The 17,284-nt window shown below is 41.4% G+C and overlaps 1 protein-coding gene across 4 annotated transcripts in view; it reads right to left on the bottom strand.

The window, feature by feature from the left end:
- Positions 1 to 17,284, bottom strand: part of LMTK2 (lemur tyrosine kinase 2) — a 99,445-nt gene that overhangs the window by 41,763 nt on the left and 40,398 nt on the right. For 2 of the 4 annotated variants that reach the window (XM_016945061.4, XM_016945062.4), the window contains exons 4-6: positions 13,163 to 13,236; positions 9,742 to 9,860; positions 5,229 to 5,316 (exon numbers count right to left, since the gene is read on the bottom strand). In XM_016945061.4, the coding sequence (XP_016800550.1) occupies positions 5,229 to 5,316; positions 9,742 to 9,860; positions 13,163 to 13,236 (281 nt within the window). Of the gene's footprint in view, positions 1 to 112; positions 134 to 5,228; positions 5,317 to 9,741; positions 9,861 to 13,162; positions 13,237 to 15,324; positions 15,414 to 17,284 lie in introns of those variants that run through there. The other 2 variants (XM_016945064.4, XM_016945063.4) reach the window with 2 other exon arrangements.

The following is a 17,284-nucleotide window of genomic DNA, read 5'->3' as shown; positions in this document are numbered from 1 at the left end:
CCTTCCCCAGTGATCCTGGTTAGGACTCCCGTACTTCTATACGCACTACCCAAGCTTTTATTTAATAATTAGAATCAATCAATTTTAGTAACTAAAAATGGCCACCACTTACTGAGCATTTTCCTTGTGCTCGGTAATCTCATCCATCATCTTACTTAATGGTCAGGGCAGTTCTAAGGGGAGACAGTATTACTGCCATTTTACAGAAGAGGTTAAGGGATTTTCCAAGGCGATAAACCAGTGAGTGGCAGAATGAACATCCGAGCAGGCAAGTCAGGGGCGGGGCTTATTCACTTCTGTGTTCCTTAAAGCACCAGGCAGCTCCCGGCACTTCGAATTTGCTCAATCCATTTTTGTTGAGTGAGTGATCCTTAATCAAAAGTCTCATTGCCTTGATATTCACATGAGAGCGGCGCGTACCTGCCATGGCAACAAGTTCTATAAAACACCCTACAGTCATCTCTCGGCTCCTCTCATAAACATTGTCACCGTCAGCATTGCAAATCTGTGGCTGCAGGCCAGCTACCAAATGCACTCAGAAGAGTTTTCATTTACTTTCATAAAAATTCCATGATTAAGTGCCTTTTAAAAACAGGCTGGTTAATTCCATCTTACAAGGAATTAAGTAAGTGCAAAAATATTTTCTCCTTTCTACTTGGGAGATGTTATCATTGGGCATGATGACTGCAGGATGACGACTGAAAAGGCCACTGTTCATTCAATCGCTCTTGACCTGCTAAGACAGGCAGCGATAGCCGGTCCTTCACCGTGGCCACAGCGGCTTTTTACAGAGCCCAGACCGCTGCCCTCTGTGCCCTTTGTATTGCGGCCAGGGGGCAGGTCCTGCCTTGGGTTATGCCCCTCTGATCAGAAAGGCCTGTTTCTGGGCAGGTTTTGGGTCATCCAGGCTGGGAGCTGGGCTCAGTGTCAAAGTGACACTTTGGTGTGTCCCATGGGACAACCCTTGGTCCCTTCAAGTAGATGCCCTCTCTGGCTCCCTGGGCTGGTGCTACCTGACCGCTCTTGCCACACAGTGGGAGCCTGGAGAAGCTGGACTTCAGTGCCAAGAACCCTGTCAGGCCCCTAGTCCTCGCTGCTGGAAAACCTGTTCCTTTTCAAGTTTACGAGAGCCCAGAAGTGATATGTACGAAATTGCCCAAGGAAACAATGTGACCTCCCACTGCTGGACAAGTTGGTGGCACCCTGTGTTTATGACCTTGACTCTGATATATGACTGGCCACGCCAAGTGATAACCAAAGATTTCCAAAGGGCATCCTAGCCTCCGAACATAGGTAGCACCTGACATGGCACCTTAAATTGTGGGAGGTAATTATCCATTTTTTTTCTACTGGGGTAAAAAAAAATGCATAAAATACCATTTGGCATTGTAACCATGTCTAACTTTACAATTCCAGAGTTAAGTACATTCTTCTTGCTGCACAACCATTACCACCAGCCCCCTCCAGAACTTGTTCAACTCACAAAACTGAAGCTTTGCATCCATTAAACAACTCCCCATTTCCCAGCCCCAGCCCGCCCCTGGCACCCACCTTTCTACTTTCTGTCTCTAGGAATCTGACTACTCTAGGTCCCTCCTGTAAGTAGAATTACCCAGAACTTGTCTTTTTGTGACTGGCTTGTTTCACTTCCCATAATGGCCTTAAGGTTCATTCATGCTGTAGCCTGTGTTGGAATTTCCTTCCTTTTAACAATCCTCCATTGCACAGAGAGAGCAGATTTGGTTTATCCATTCACCCATCGATGGACACCTGGCCACTTCCACCTCCCAGCTACTGTGAATAGTGGTTTCGATAATAACCCATTACTGTGAATAACGTGTGCAAATATCTGCCTGAGGGCCTGCTTTCACTTCTTTTGTATATATCCCCAGAAGTGGAACTAGCTGGATCATATGGTAATTGTATTTTTAATTATTTGAGGAACAATGATGGCTTAAAAAATTTTATTGATCAATGTACCATTAGGTGGGACGCTTAAATTAAACAAGCTATTAGCTCTGCACTGCCAGTGGAAGCTTTTGATGGGGACCAGAGCTCCTCGGGATGTTCAGGAGTGACCGTCCCCGAGTGACTTAGGAGGGTCACATAAAATGTGTTTCATGAAGTCACATCTGCTCATTCTAGAAGGCTGTATGCATAATATTCACCCCAAAGTATAAGAGCCAATCAAATTTAGGTAAGTTAATATGCTTTGAATACTTAGTCTAAGTATTTGGATAACATGTATTTAAGTCTGAGCTCTAAATTTGTTGGGGAAAAAATTATAAGGATGCTGAGTTAAAGAACAGATGTATTTCTTATATTTTCATAAAGATGTCTGTACAATGATAAAGATACAAATAATACTCTAGATCAACACTGGGTCATTTATGGTAACATAAAGGAGTTATTCCACCATGTTTTTGTGTTTCTTTATAAAACTGGTTAAATTACTAGTCCCAAAAAGGACAGCTGCTATAAAAAATACATTAAAATAGCATTAAAACAAAGCCCATCTTCTGAACCCATTCAGAAGAAAACATGAAGCGGAGTGGACAAGGTCTTTGACCATTGTATGAAAAAACTAACATTGTCTACTGGAACTTTCAGGAACGCATGCAGAAGGGCAAAGAAGAACTGGAAAATGCTAAAATATATGAGATAGTTTTCCAAGCCACCTCCATCAGCCGGGAAACGGGCAATTGTCAAATAGATGCTGCCTCCGGCTCTATTTCTGTGATGGTCACTCACAAAGACTATGCCTCAACTGTTATTTATAATTAATATAAGGAGCTTAGGGACCAAAAAAGGCAACATGAAACAGCTCAGAATAGCGGGCCTCTGACGAGCAGACTTGCCTTGTCACCTGAGGGCACATCTCTGTGTCCTAACTTTTTTTTGTTGATGCTGTGTCAGTGCCAAAATCACCTTCCATGGGTCACACAGAGCTAGACTAAAAGGAAGCTATTTTTATATCACAATAACCTAGGATCATAAATTTTATAACTCTGATCATATCGAGATCATCAAAACTGATTATATAATAATATGCAATAACACCCTGAGAAATCCCAGCGAGAACTCCTTCCTCTTAGTTCTCATGCCTCTACTAAATAATTGATCCTGTGTCACCTCTCACTGGGCGACCTGGAGGACAACGAGCACACTGAGTCTCGGTATCTCCAGGTGCAGCATGCTGCCTTACTTCAGTTAAGTGTCCAATGAATAAGCATCCTCCACAATGGCAGAGAATATGGGGTGGCCCAGAAAAGTAGGTTTAATTCCAGTTTTCCTTACATGGAGAGAGAGCTCTAGGAGTTTCCAGCTCCTTTGGGGCAGGATTAAAATATTAATTTTAGACTTTGTTAGGTTAAAAAATGTGCATGCTGTAATTTCTAGTGCGACCACACAAAAAATTAAGAAACAAATATCTCAAGTCCAGACTTGTAGATGGGGAAAATTGAAACAAACAAAAAAAATTGAGAATCCCAAAGAAGAACAGAAAAAAAGCAAAAAAGAAAAATTGTAATGGGTACAAAAAAGAATACCAAATAGGTAGATAAAATTACAAATATCTCACTAATTACAAGAAACGTAAATGAACTATATATTCCATTTTAAGTGACCACGATTGCAAGATTTAAAAATTTTTTAACAACTATTTACAAGAGGTGTAAACCAGAGAAGAAAAGGATTGACAGAAATATAATTTGACAGGCAAATTCCAACCAACAGAAAGTTGGTCTAACTATATTAGTATCAATAAAACCAGACTTTATCTTTATTAATGCTTTTAACCTTAAAGAGAGCCCCTTCATAATGATAGAAGGTTGAAATTGTAGGAAATTATACCAACCTTAAATGTTCATGCCTACATAACAGGGCATCAAAATGTAAAAACAACCAGAATTATAAGGAAAATCTTTAACTAGAGCCTCTCTCAGTAACCAACAGAAAACTGACTCAAACCCCCTCCACACTCCTTCCCCCAAATCAGAAGATATGAGAGATTTAAACAACCTCACAAACTTGACCCAGAGGCCATGAAGAATGCTTTAAGGAACAACATCAGAATACACTTTCTCTTTTTTTCTTTTCCAGCATCTACAGGCACGAAAAAACACTGATCCTAGAGTGAAGATGAATGCAGCCCAGAAGAGAGCCACAGTTGACTCAAAGCCAACACCTAAGATGAGCGAGAACTACTTTGTTGCAATGAGCCACAGATATTTGAGGGTAACTATTACATAATCCAACAAAAGCTAATGTTATCAAGTTTATTAATCAACCACCTCTGCCAATGAGAGAAATACTCGAATCACACTTAGGAATTAAAACAAAAAATCACGATGCTTACTGTTCTTTATTTAAACAGATGAAAATGTTATTTGAATTAACTGGGAATTTGTTTTGGGGTACTCCTATTTTTCTATGCACAGCCACAGAAGTTTCAATGTTCTGAAAACTGAGATGATGCAAAGAAATCAATTAAAACCTGACTCATCCAATTAACAGCTCACCATTGTTTTTGGAAGATAACAATTACATGCTAAAAATGGGCTTTTAAAAAAGATGAAATATTCTGCATGCGGGAAAAGATGTTTAGAGGAAATTTCACATAGAAATTACTACTGAAATTATTCATGAAACTGCACAAAGAACAATCTTTCCAACTGTCCAATAAATAATATTATCATGCTAAGAAATAAGGTTTTTAAGAAAATAAATCTAACTCTTTAAACATATAAATGTCACATACGTTTGCTATTTTCAGATGCTGACGGATGAGGAGTACTCTAGGTAAAGCGATTCTTGGGCTCTCTCAGGGGGTTAAAGTGTTTCAAGATGTTTCAAGCCCGGTTCACGCTCTTAGGAGGGCACATCTAGATCCAAGCTCTGGCTCTGGCTCTGTTACACACTTGATCCACACCATGGCCATCACATGGAAAGTATGGACAAATATTGGTACCTAACTCTGGAGTTTGTTATCATTAAGTGTGGTAAGGCAACTAAATAGCTTAGCACAGGGACTGCAGTGTAACAAACCACTATGTAAGTGTCAGTCAACACTATCACTATCACCAAAGGGAATAAAAGTAACTCATCATAAAGTTCTTCAAGTGGGGGACAGACATGAAAGCAACCCCTCATCCAGCATGTCCATCTGTCAAAAACGCTTGAATACAACCTTTGGAATACTCGAACTTGAATTCCTTCAAGGAACTTACCAAGTCACAGAACTCAAACACCAGGAGGTAGGGAATCGCTTCTACGCACTGTCCAACACACTGAAGAATATTTGGATGCTGAAGAATGCTGGGAAAAGTAAAAGCCATAATATTGTTCATCAGGAAGCAAGATAATAACATTATTCAAACAAAAGCATACTAATAAAATTATTCAAATAGTAATCCAAATTTTTTCATAATAATTTATATAATATTTACATAAATGACAGGCTAAAAAGATCACAAAGATTATACTTAAAAGGTGTATACTAAGTTATCTAGCAAGTAATTCAAAGCCAATCAAGTGAATATTTTCACAAATTAAAAAAGAAATCTTAACATAAGAAACTTTACAAATTTTTTTTCAAGAGACAGGGTCTCGTTCTGTCACCCTGGCTGGAGTGCAGTGGTGCAATCATAGCTCACTGCAGCCTCCAACTCCTGGGCTCAAGTGATCCTGCCACCTCAGCTGGCCAAATAGCTGGCATTACAGGCACGTGCCACCATGCCTGGCCTCAAGAATTTTTATCTTTAGTAATTTAAGTTTAGAGATAATATTTTAAAAGCAGCATTTAAAAGAGGGCAGACTATACAGTCATCCCTTAGTACCTGCGGGAGACTGGTTCCGTGAATCCCTGAAGATACCAAAATCCAAACCAAAGATGCTTAAGTCTCTTACATAAAATGGTGTCATTATCTACACATAACCTACGCACATCCGCCCATATAAATAGTCTCTAGATTACTTGTAATACCTAATACGATGTAAATGCTATGTAAAAAACTGTTATACTGTATTATTTATATTTTTTTACTATTGCATTGTTATTTCTTTCCATTTTTTAAAAAAATATTTTCCATCCACCATTGGTTGAATCCATGGACACAGAACCTGTGGATACAGAGGGCCAACTGTATATACAAATTCAGTAAGTATTTCAGCCAGGACAAAAAAGGGAGACCAGATCTGTACAAAAGACAGAAAAACTAATTGGGTGTGGGGACGCGCAACTGTGGTCCCAGCTCCTCGGGAAGCTGAGCCGGGAGTATTGCGTGAGCGCAGGAGGTGGAGGCTGCAGTGAGCCATGACTACACCACTGCACTCCAGCCCGGGGGACAAAACAAGACCCTGCTTCAAAACGACGACAACAACAAAACAAATTCAATATGTATTTCAGTCCAGATATTAAATAACTCAGTTTCTCCTTCAGGCTATCTAGCTTATACATTCTTTTCCATAAATTTCCACAGTATATGCAAACTCCTTTTGGAAAATATTGTGTCCAAAAGAAAATATAGTTAAATAAAAGGTATGCCAAAATAATTTTTTTAAAAACCCTTTATTTTGATACAATTATGAACTCACAGGAGTTGCAAAGACAGCAGAGAGAGGCCTGGTATACCCTTCACCCAGTTTCCCCTGTTGGTTACATCTGACACAATGACATACAGTACAACACCCAAACCCGGGAACTGCCACTGTGATAAAGTGTGTGCAGGGCTCTATGCCAGGTCTGCACGTGCACAGATGTGTGTAACCACCACCTCAATGGAGACTCAGAACTATCCCATCACCACAAAGATCTTCCCACCCCACCCATGTGTACCCCTGGCAACCACTAACCTGTTCTCCATTTCTAGAATGTTCTCATTCTAAGAATATTATATAAATGGAATTGGTATAGTATGTGACCCTTTGAGATTGATTTTTTCACTCAACATAATCCCCCTGAGGTCATCCAAGGTGTTCCATGTGTCAATGGTTCATTTTTTTTTTTTTTTAATGTGGGAGCAGTGCTCCAGGAAATGTACTGCTTTGCTGAACCACTCACCTACTGACGGACATGTTAGTTTTTCCAATTGTTAGCAATTACAAATAAAGCTGCTATGAACAATCATGCAAGGGTTTTTGTATGGAAAAAAGTTTTCACTGCTCTGGAATAAATGACAAGGGATGCAACTGCTGGGCTATATGACGTGACGGTTAATTTTGTGTGTCACCTTAGCTGGGCCATAGTGCCCAGGTATTTGGTCAAATATTATCCTTATTATGTTTCTGTGAGGGTGTTTTTTGATGAAATTATTGCCTGTCTGTATCTATCTATCTATCTATCTATAATCTACCTACCTACCTACCGAGACAGGGTCTCACTCTGTCATCCAAGCTAGAGTACGGTGGTGTGATCATGGCTCACTGCAGCCTTGAACACCTGGGCTCAAGTGATCTTCCTGCCTCAGCTTCCTGAGGAGCTGAGACTACAGGTGCGTGATGCCACCATGCCCAACTAATTTTTCTGATTTTTTGTACAGACAGGGTCTCACCACATTGCCCAGGCTGGTCTTGAACTCCTGGGCTCAAGCAATCCTCCAGCCTCAGCTTCTCAAAAGGCTAGGATTATAGACCTGAGGCACCGTGCCCGGCGGATGACTATTTAAATCGGTGGACTTGGAGTAAAGCAGATCCTGCAACAATGGTGGGCCTCATCTATCAGTTGAAGACCCTAACAGAACAAAGACTGACCTCCCCCACAGAAGGAAGAACTCTGCCAGCAGACAGCCTTCAGCCTTAAACTACAACATCGACTCTTCCCTGGGTCTCCAGCCTCCTGGTCCACCCTGCAGACTCTAGACTTTCCAGCCTCCGTAACTTCATGAGCCAATTCCTTTAAAAACATCTCTCTTTAGATATACATGTACATACACATCCTATTGGTTCTGTTCCTCTGGAGAATGCTAACATATAACTAATGCTAATATATAACTTAACGTATGTTTTGTTTTTTTAAGAAACTGCCAAGCTATTTTCTACAGTGGCTCTATCATTTTACATTTCCACCAGCAATGTATGAGGGATCTAGTTTCTCCACATCCTTGCCAGCATTTGGTATTGTCACTATTTTTTCATTACAGCTTTTTTTTTTTTTGGAGACGGAGTCTTGTTCTGTCGCCCAGGCTGGAGTGCAGTGGCGTGATCTCGGCTCACTGCAAGCTCCGCCTCCCAGGTTCACGCCATTTTCCTGCCTCAGCCTCCCGAGTAGCTGGGACTACAGGCACCCGCCACCACGCCCGACTAATTTTTTGTATTTTTAGTAGAGACGGGGCTTCACCGTGTTAGCCAGGATGGTCTCAATCTCCTGACCTTGTGATCCACCCGCCTCAGCCTTCCAAGTACTGGGATTACAGGCGTGAGCCACTGCACCCGGCCATTACAGCTTTTCTAATAGGTATGAAGGGATCTTAATTCATTACTTTAGTAGCTCATGACACTGAATGTCTTTTCATGTGCTTATTTGCTATCCATGTTATCTCCTCTTCGGTGAAATGTCTCTTAATGTCTTCTGACAATTTTCGAATTAGGTTTTTTTTTTCTGTTGAGTTTTGAGAGTTTCTTATAAATTCTAGATATGAGTCCTATGCCAGCTATGTGGTTTCCAGCTATTTTCTCCCAGTCTGTGGCTTGTCTTTTCACTGTTACCAAGGTCTATCACAACGCAAATGTTTTAATTTTGATGATACAATCAGCCTTTTTAAGGAAGTTCAGCCATATTTTTGTTCTTTTCTGATGTTCCAAGACGCCTCCTTTTATCATTTCTTTTCTGTTTAGAAAACTCATTCTTCTAAGGCAGGTTTGCTGGTAATAAATTCTCTTAGTTTTCTGTCATCTGAGAATGTCTTGATATTCCCCTTCATTCCTGAAGGATATTTTCTCTGGAGAAAGAATTTCAGAGTTCTTTTCTTTAGAAAAGTGACAAACGTGCTGATTCCTTCTGGCCTCCAGGTTTCTGATGAGAAATCGGCTGTCCTCCACATTGCTTCCCGCTATAGGTAAAGTGCTGTTTCTGTCTCCCTGCTTTTAGGATTTTTTGTCTTTCATTTTCAGAAGTTTGACCATGTGTCTTGGCATGGATTTCCTTGGGTTGATCCTGTTTAGCATTTTCTCAATTTCTTAAATTAGTAGGCTTTTTCTTTTCCAAATGTAGAAAATTTTAGCCTAAATACTGCTTTGAATCCTTTTTCAGCCCCATCCTCTATCTCCGTTCCTTCTGAGACATCTATGACATGAATAATGCTGGATCTTTTGTTATATTTCCCCATGTCCCTGAGGCTGTAACTGAAATGATGAGTTCCTGTATTTCTTAGTCCTGAGGTTTCCATTTATGTCTTCTTTATGTCTTCTATTTCTCTGCTGAGACTATATTTTTTTGTTTTAAACGTGATGCAATTGCTCACAAAGCATTTTTATCATGAGTGCTTTAAAATTCTTGTCAGGTAATTCTAACATCTCTGTCATCTGTGTTGGAATCTGTTGTCTTTTCTGGTTTAGGCTGAGTTCTCCTGGTTCTTGGAATGCTAAGTGATTTTCAGATGACGCCTGGACATTTTAGGTCTTATGAGACCTTGGAACTTACTTAATCATGTATGTTGCAGGCAGAAATCCCACAGTAGTTTTAAACACCTGACCTTCAACAGACCACAGACTAGCCTTACAGAACACATGACAAGGTTTACTTACTAGTAAGGTTCTCCATTTTTCAAAAAAGTATCTTGTTCCTTTGGGCTGGCACTTGCTTTTAACTCCTTCACGATGACTCTTGCTACGCTAGTGCCCGTGTAAATCTCTCCCAAGAGAACCTAAAATCAAAGAACAGTTTTTTGTGTCATTTCCATCAAAATGATAAAGGAGTCTGCTGCATTTACCGGGAAATGGAACGCAGGTGAACAAGTTAAGCAATAAGCAGGTGACCTTCTATTCTTTTACTTACCACCTCACCAAAAGCTTGGAAAACTCAAATATTTTTCTTCAGTAAAAGGACCATTTTAAACCATTCACCAGATAGTTACAATATTCACATATTTATGCATATTTCTTTTCTATTTATTTTAAAATGTATTTATACTTATTTGTGTCGATTTATTTAAAAATGTATTCTACTTCAAGGAAATTCACTATGACTTTACAGAAGTGCAATTTATAAGTTCAGTTCCAACATAACTCAAATGTTCCTCAAAAACACTTCCACTAAGTTTTGTTATTTAGTCTGCTATACATATGAGAAAGTAAACTGACGAAAGCTAATTACAATCAATCATTGCCCTGAAACTTAAACACCCATCGCACTCCATCCAATGATACCCAGCCTTGATCTCCTACCAAAACTCCATTCAAAACACCCCACTGAAATCAGCAGAACACGAAATGAGAATCTGCTGCCTCACATGAGAACTAGCTACAAGGGAAATGCTAAATATAAAACAGGACAATGCCAAGGTATTCCAAAGTGCAAGATGAAAATGCGAATAAGGGTTTTTATTGAACTCCAGAGAATGATTTTTAAAAAAAGAGAATGATCAAAATAAAAATACTTCTTTTAAAATAGTTCCTTTTAAAATAGATTAATTTTAATGTCCTGAAAATACAGTAAGAACCGGAACAGAACTCAATGTGTTTATTAGAAATATAAGGACAGAAAAATGGAGAACAAGAAATTCTGATAATTAACTAAATCACCCTCTCTTTTTTTTTTTGAGACAGTCTTGCTCTGTCACCCTGTATGGAGCACAGTGGTGCAAATATGGCTCACTGCAGCCTCGAACTCCTGGGCCCAGGTGATCCTCCTGCCTCAGCCTTCCGTGTAGCTGGGACCACAGGCATGTGCCATCCCACTCAGCGAATTTTTTTTTAGAGATGGGGTTGTGCTATGTTGCCCAGGCTGGTCTCAAACTCCTCGCCTCAAGTGATCCTTCCCACCTGGGCCTCCCAAAGCACTGGAATTACAGGCGTGAGCTACCGCGTCCAACCTATTGCTCCTTGAGGAGTAAAACTCTTCAAGAGGGTTGTCTAAATGCACCATCTCCTCTTTCTCTCTTGAATCCATTCCACGCAAGGATGTACCATCACCATTTCCCCCTGAACAACTTCTTTCAAGGACGCCAAGGAACTTATGCTGCTGAATCCTCATTCTCCCAGGCTTCATCTTACTCCATTTGTAAGCTGCAGCATTACTGCAATTAATCTTCTTGGAACTTTCAGAAGACTCCTGTCTCCTGGGCTTCTCCCTCCTCACTGCTTCTCCCTGACTGCACTGGCCTCTCCCTGCTGCAGAGCCTCCCCCTGGTTTCCACTTTGAAATTCTCCATGACTTCACCTAGTCTCCTAGCTTTGAATACACTCTATAAAATGAGATCACTCGGATTTACATGTCCAGCCGGGACCCTCTCTCCTTCACTCTTGCTCTGCATTTCCAGTTCAGCTACTTGGTGCCCCCACTGAGTTGTCTTAACAGCCAACTCACACCTGACATAGCAAAGATGAACTCCCGACTTCCTCCTGCCTCTCCTGCAGTGTCTGTTGCATTTCAGTTGACAGCAACTCCATTCTTCCAGTTCATCAGGCCCTCAGCAGTCAATCTGACTGCCCTTCCTCCACAGTCCATGTCTTATCCCCTCTAAGTCTACACCCGCATGCTCTCGTCTGAACATCTGTCTTGGGTCCTACCACTTCTTGCCACCTCCACCGCTAGCATCCAGGTTCAAGCTGCCTGGGCCTGCAGGAGCCTTCTAGCCCATCTCCTCCCTGCTTTCACCTTCCCCCTCTATGACTTCCAGAGTGATCCTTTTAAAAAGGTAACTCAATTACATCATGATCTCTCAAGCACCAGAGTATTTCCCCGTTTCATTCCGAGCAAGGCAGTCTCTAGGCACACAATATCCCAGATCACCTGCCTGCCCTCTACCTCTCTGAGCCCACCTCCCACAATTGACTGTTTGCTGTGTGACCCTCCCAACTAGATATCTAAGCCTTGTGAAGACAGGGTTTTGTTTGATCTCTCATACAGGACTCCACACAGGTCAAGGTTTGACCCATCTTCCTCCACGTCGTGCCCCTAGCACCAAGAACAATGGCTGCTACGTAACAGGTTTTGCTGAATGGTGCAGAAGAGAACTCAAACAGTTGGGAGGACATGAAAGATACAGACAACGCTGAAGGGAAGGAGAAGCAGCAGCAGATGGCTGACTACTGGGAAGTGCATCCTCCTGTTGTAAGCACCCTGCTTACGATGTAATCCCTACTCCATTAGGAACCTCTTGCAGAGCACGACTACAGTACTGTGGAAATGGCTGTAGGAGATTACTCCTTCTGAGCCATCTACGATAAAAAAATCAACAAAGCATTGTTACTACAGGCCACTTGACGGGCTATGAGAGAAGACTAGTTGTTCATGGTGGTCTTCATTGTAAGACTGTATTTACAGTTCTAAAGTGGCTTAAGTGCTATAAGGGGAAGGGATTAAAAAAACAATCTAACCTGAGAAGGATACAAAGCTGAAGCTGCTAAGATTCCAGGTCTCTTTTCCCTTCTTACTTTCTTATGTCAACAATTAGAAAAGTCTCAGATACTTTTTTTTTAAAGGCCTTTGTTATGATCGAAATGTCTGTGTCCTTTGTCCTGCCCAAATCTGTAAACTGAAACCTAATGACCAATGCGATGGAGAGGAGGAAGGCCTCTGGGAGGGAAAGGGATTTGCATCCCTCCAAAAGAGGTTCCAGAGAGCTGCCCTGCTCCTTCAACCACGTGAGGACGCAGCAGGAAAGTGCCACCTTCACCTGATCTGGAATCAGCCAGCACCTTGATCTTGGACTTCCCAGCCTCCAGGATTGTGAGAAATAAATTTCTGTTGTTTATAAGCCACCCAGTTTATGATATTTTGTTATAACAGCCTGTATGCCGTAAGACATCCTTTCTGGAAAAGGCTCGACACACAGCAAGGCTGAAGCTCACGCCCCCACACTGCCACAGGGGGAATGGGGAAACTCAGTTAGTAACGCAGGGCCCACAGGGCACGTGGAACTCCGCACAACACAATTCTTCATCAGCTCTGCACTGAACACAGTATCATTCAGAGGAAAACAAATGCAAGTGAAGAGCATCTTACCTTTCCAAACCAGCCATTTCCAATTTCCTGTATGTAGTTTAGACTGTGGCGGGCAACTTGAGACTTCAATCCCTCTGTAGAGAAAAAAACATTAAAAATGAAATATAAGTATCTAAATATTAAATATATAACCTATAAAGTATGAACACTAACATAAAGGCTTGTGCAAATAAAGGTAGGAATAAATACATAAAACACCTCTTTTAAACGAATCATGCCAAAACAGTTTTAGGCTTTAAAACTGGCAATATTTTTTAATGAGTTTCCTACCAATTCTTTAATACCTTGCGCATTGTTTTTTTTTCCGATCCAGCTACTCTCATGTAACCACCAATCACCACGCCAATGGCCTTTACTTAGTCTTCATTTTCATCTCTCTTGAACAGCTCACCTAGACATATGATTAGCACTCTTAAACTACTCTCCTTAATTTTTAAAAAGTTTTACTGAAGTATAATCAATATACAATAAAGTCCACATATTTAAAGTATACACTTTGATACACTTTAATATTTGTATGCACCTGTGAAACCATTACCTAAATAAAATACGGAACATCTCCATTACCCCCAAGTCTTCTGATACCCTCAGTAATCCCTTCCACCTGCCCCCATCTCTACACAACCATTCACGTGCTGTCTGCACTATAATTTGCATTTTCGAAAATGTTATGCAACCAGAATCATATGGTATGTACTCTTTTTTCGATGGTATGGCTTACATAAATTATTTTAAAATTCAATCAAGATCTGGAGTGTATCTAGAGTTTATTCTTACTTTTGTCACAGAAGAGTTTTCCACTGAATGAATATACCACAGCTTGCTTGCTTATTCACAAGTGGACAGACATTCATGTCATTTACAGGTTGAGGCTATCACAAATCAAGATGCTATAAATACATGCATGCAAATCTTTCTAGGGACAAGTGCTTTCATCTCTCTTGAATAAATATGAAGGAGATCATATGGGAGGTGTCTCTAACTTTTCAAGAAGCTGCCAACTGCTTCCTAAAACATGAGTAGCACACGAGGGTTCCAGTTGCTCCGTCTCTTTGCCATCACTTGGTGTAGTCAGTCTTATTCATCTTAGCCATTCTAAAGGGTACGCAATCTTACTTTAGTTTTCATTTTTCCTTTTTTTTTTTTTTTTTTGAGACAGAGTCTTGCTCTGTCACCCAGGCTGGAGTGCAGTGGCGCGATCTCAGCTCACTGCAACCTACGCCTCCCGGGTTCAAGTGATTCTCCCGCCTCAGCCTCTCGAGTAGCTGGGACTACAGGCACCTGCTACCATGCCCGACTACTTTTTGTATTTTTAGTAGAGACAGGGTTTCACCATATTGACCAGGCTGGTCTCAAACTCCTAACCTTGTGATCCGCCCACCTCGGCCTCCCAAAGTGCATTTTTATTTTCTTAATGCCTAATGATATCAAGTCCCTTTTCACTTGCCTACCTGCCATCTGTATATCTTCTGAGGTGACATATCTATGCAAATCTTTGCCTCATTTTTATTGGGCTGTTTCTTATTATTGAGTTTTGAAAGTTCTTTCTATCTTCTGAAACCAAGTCCTTTAACAAATATGTAATCTGCAAATGTTTTCTCCCAGTCCATGGCTAGACTTTTCATTCTCTTAACACTGTTCTCCAAAACACTTTAAATTTAAATTTTAATTTCCAAAAAGCTTTTAATTTTGAAAAGGTCCAATTTATAAATATTTCCTTTTGTGAATGATGCTTTTAGTGTCCTATCTAATAAATCTTTGTTTAACTAAATATTATAAAGAGTTTATTCTACAAGTTTTATAATTTTAGGTTCTAAATTTAGGTTTATGATGCATTCTGAGTTAGTTTTTACATATGGTGCAAGGTATGGATCAAAGTTCATTTGTTTGCCAATGAATATCCAGTTGTTCCGGCACCATTTAACTGCACCTCTATCAAATTAACTGACAGCAGTGGAAACGGTGACAGCAGTGGAAATGGTGGAGCAGAGACGTCTCCTCTGGTAGCTGTCTCTTCCAAGAAACACTAAAAGACTTTTTTTAAACTGCCAGTGTCAACCTTATAAAAACTCTAGAAGATGGTCAAAGGTTTACAGCAACCAAAGCGAGCCAGGAGAAAGTCCACTGAGACAGGGTAGAATATCTTTGTAGCTTTAACTTACCCTGCTTCTCCAATCTCCCTCCCCAGTGCAGCTGCAGTCTTAAAGATGACCTGTGTTCCCAGGTGGGTACCAGGGTCCACGGGGAGCACAGTGGACCTTATTCCCAAGGAACTATGTTTGTCTTGACCTAACTGAGGAACTGCCACAAGTGGCTTCTCTTTGTTTCACGTAACTCACAATTCTATCAGGATGGAGTGGTCACATATTCCTCGAAAACAAAAAAGGCAAATGAGAACAAGCTACTGCCACCTAGGGCAAAAACAACAGTTGAGGCCAACAGTACACATGCTGAAAGTTTTGGCAGAAAAGCTGGGGTGAGATTTTGGAGGAGAAAGGGGGCTTTGGAAAGCTCCCATGTAGACGGGAACCTAGATAGCCACGTGTATGCTCAGGGCAGGATGCGTACTCAGAAAGGCTGAGGAAGAAAACAGGCTTTCAGCTGGAGCTGGTCTTCAGGCCCAACACAAGAAGGAAGTGAAGGCTAAGTCAGGGTTATAAACGGCCTGGCTAGGTGTTGAAGGAGTGCCCCAGCAGAGTCAATCTGCAAAGACCTAGACAATATTTTTTGTTTTCTTTCTTCTACTTCTCTTTTGCACATCACATTATTCAAAACGTCCAGTTTCCAACAAAGAAATTATGAAACATGCAAAGAAACAAAAATTGGCCCATTCACAGGTAAAAATGAACAAACGGAAACTGTCACTGAGAAAACAGACATTGGACTAATTATTAGACAAGACTTTATTTTTTATTTTGTTTTATTTATTATTTTTTGAGACATAGTCTCTCTCTGTCACCCAGGCTGGAGTGCACTGGCACCATCTCAGATCACTGTAAGCTCCACCTCCCGGGTTCACACCATTCTCCTGCCTCAGCCTCCCAAGCAGCTGGGACTACAAGCGCCACCACCACGCCTGGCTAATTTTTTGTATTTTTAGTAGAGACGAGGTTTCACCGTGTTAGCCAGGATGGTCTCGATCTCCTGACCTTGTGATCCGCCCGCCTCGGCCTCCCAAAATGCTGGGATTACAGGCATGAGCCACCGCGCCCGGCCCAAGACTTTATTTTTTTAAATTAAGTTTTTTCTTTTTTTGAGACGGAGTCTTGCTCTGTCACCCAGGCTGGAGTGCAGTGGCGCAATCTTGGCTCTCTGCAACCTCTGCCTGCCAGGCTCAAGTGATTCTCCTGCCTCAGCCTCCCGAGTAGCTGGGACCACAGGCAAGCGCCACCATGCCCGGCTAACTTTTTTTGTATTTTTGGTGGAGACAGGGTTTCTCCATGTTGGGCAGGCTGGTCTTGAACTCCTGACCTCAGGTGATCCACCCACCTCAGCCTCTCAAAGTGCTGAGATTACAGGCATAAGCCATCACACCTGGCCTAATTTTTTTTCTTTGAGACAGGGTCTCACTGTATCACTCAGGCTGGAGTGCAACAGTGCGATCCCGCACTGCAACCTCTGCCTCTTGGGTTCAACTGATTCTCCTACCTCAGCCTCCTGAGTAGCTGGGACTACAGGCACAAGCTACCACACCTGGCTAATTTTTGTATTTTTTTGTAGAGATGGGGTTTCCCTAGTTGGCCAGGCTGGTCTCGAACTCCTGACCTTGGCCTCTCAAAGTGCTGGAATTACAGGTGTGAGCCACACTGTCAAATAAACCAAGAGACATATTATCAATTGGAGTCCCAGAAGGAGGTGAGAAAGAAAAGGAAACAGAGGGCATGAATCTACACACTCAAAAAACTCCAAGTAAGATAAACTTGCCCAGGCACAGTGGCTCATGCCTGTAATCCCAACACTTTGGGAGGCTGAGGTGGGAGGACTGCTTGAGCCCAGAAGTTTGAGACCAGTTAATTAGGCAACACAGTGAGATGCTGCCTCTATAAGAAATTAAAAATAAATTAGTCAGGAGTGGTAGCGTGCACCTGTAGTCCCAGCTACTTAGGAGGTTGAGGTGGGAGG

Source organism: Pan troglodytes, chromosome 6 (assembly GCF_028858775.2).
Source record: "Pan troglodytes isolate AG18354 chromosome 6, NHGRI_mPanTro3-v2.0_pri, whole genome shotgun sequence".
NCBI classification, from domain to species: domain Eukaryota; kingdom Metazoa; phylum Chordata; class Mammalia; order Primates; family Hominidae; genus Pan; species Pan troglodytes.
Note: the sequence above shows the minus strand (reverse complement) of the source record. Positions and strands in the feature narration are given on the sequence as shown.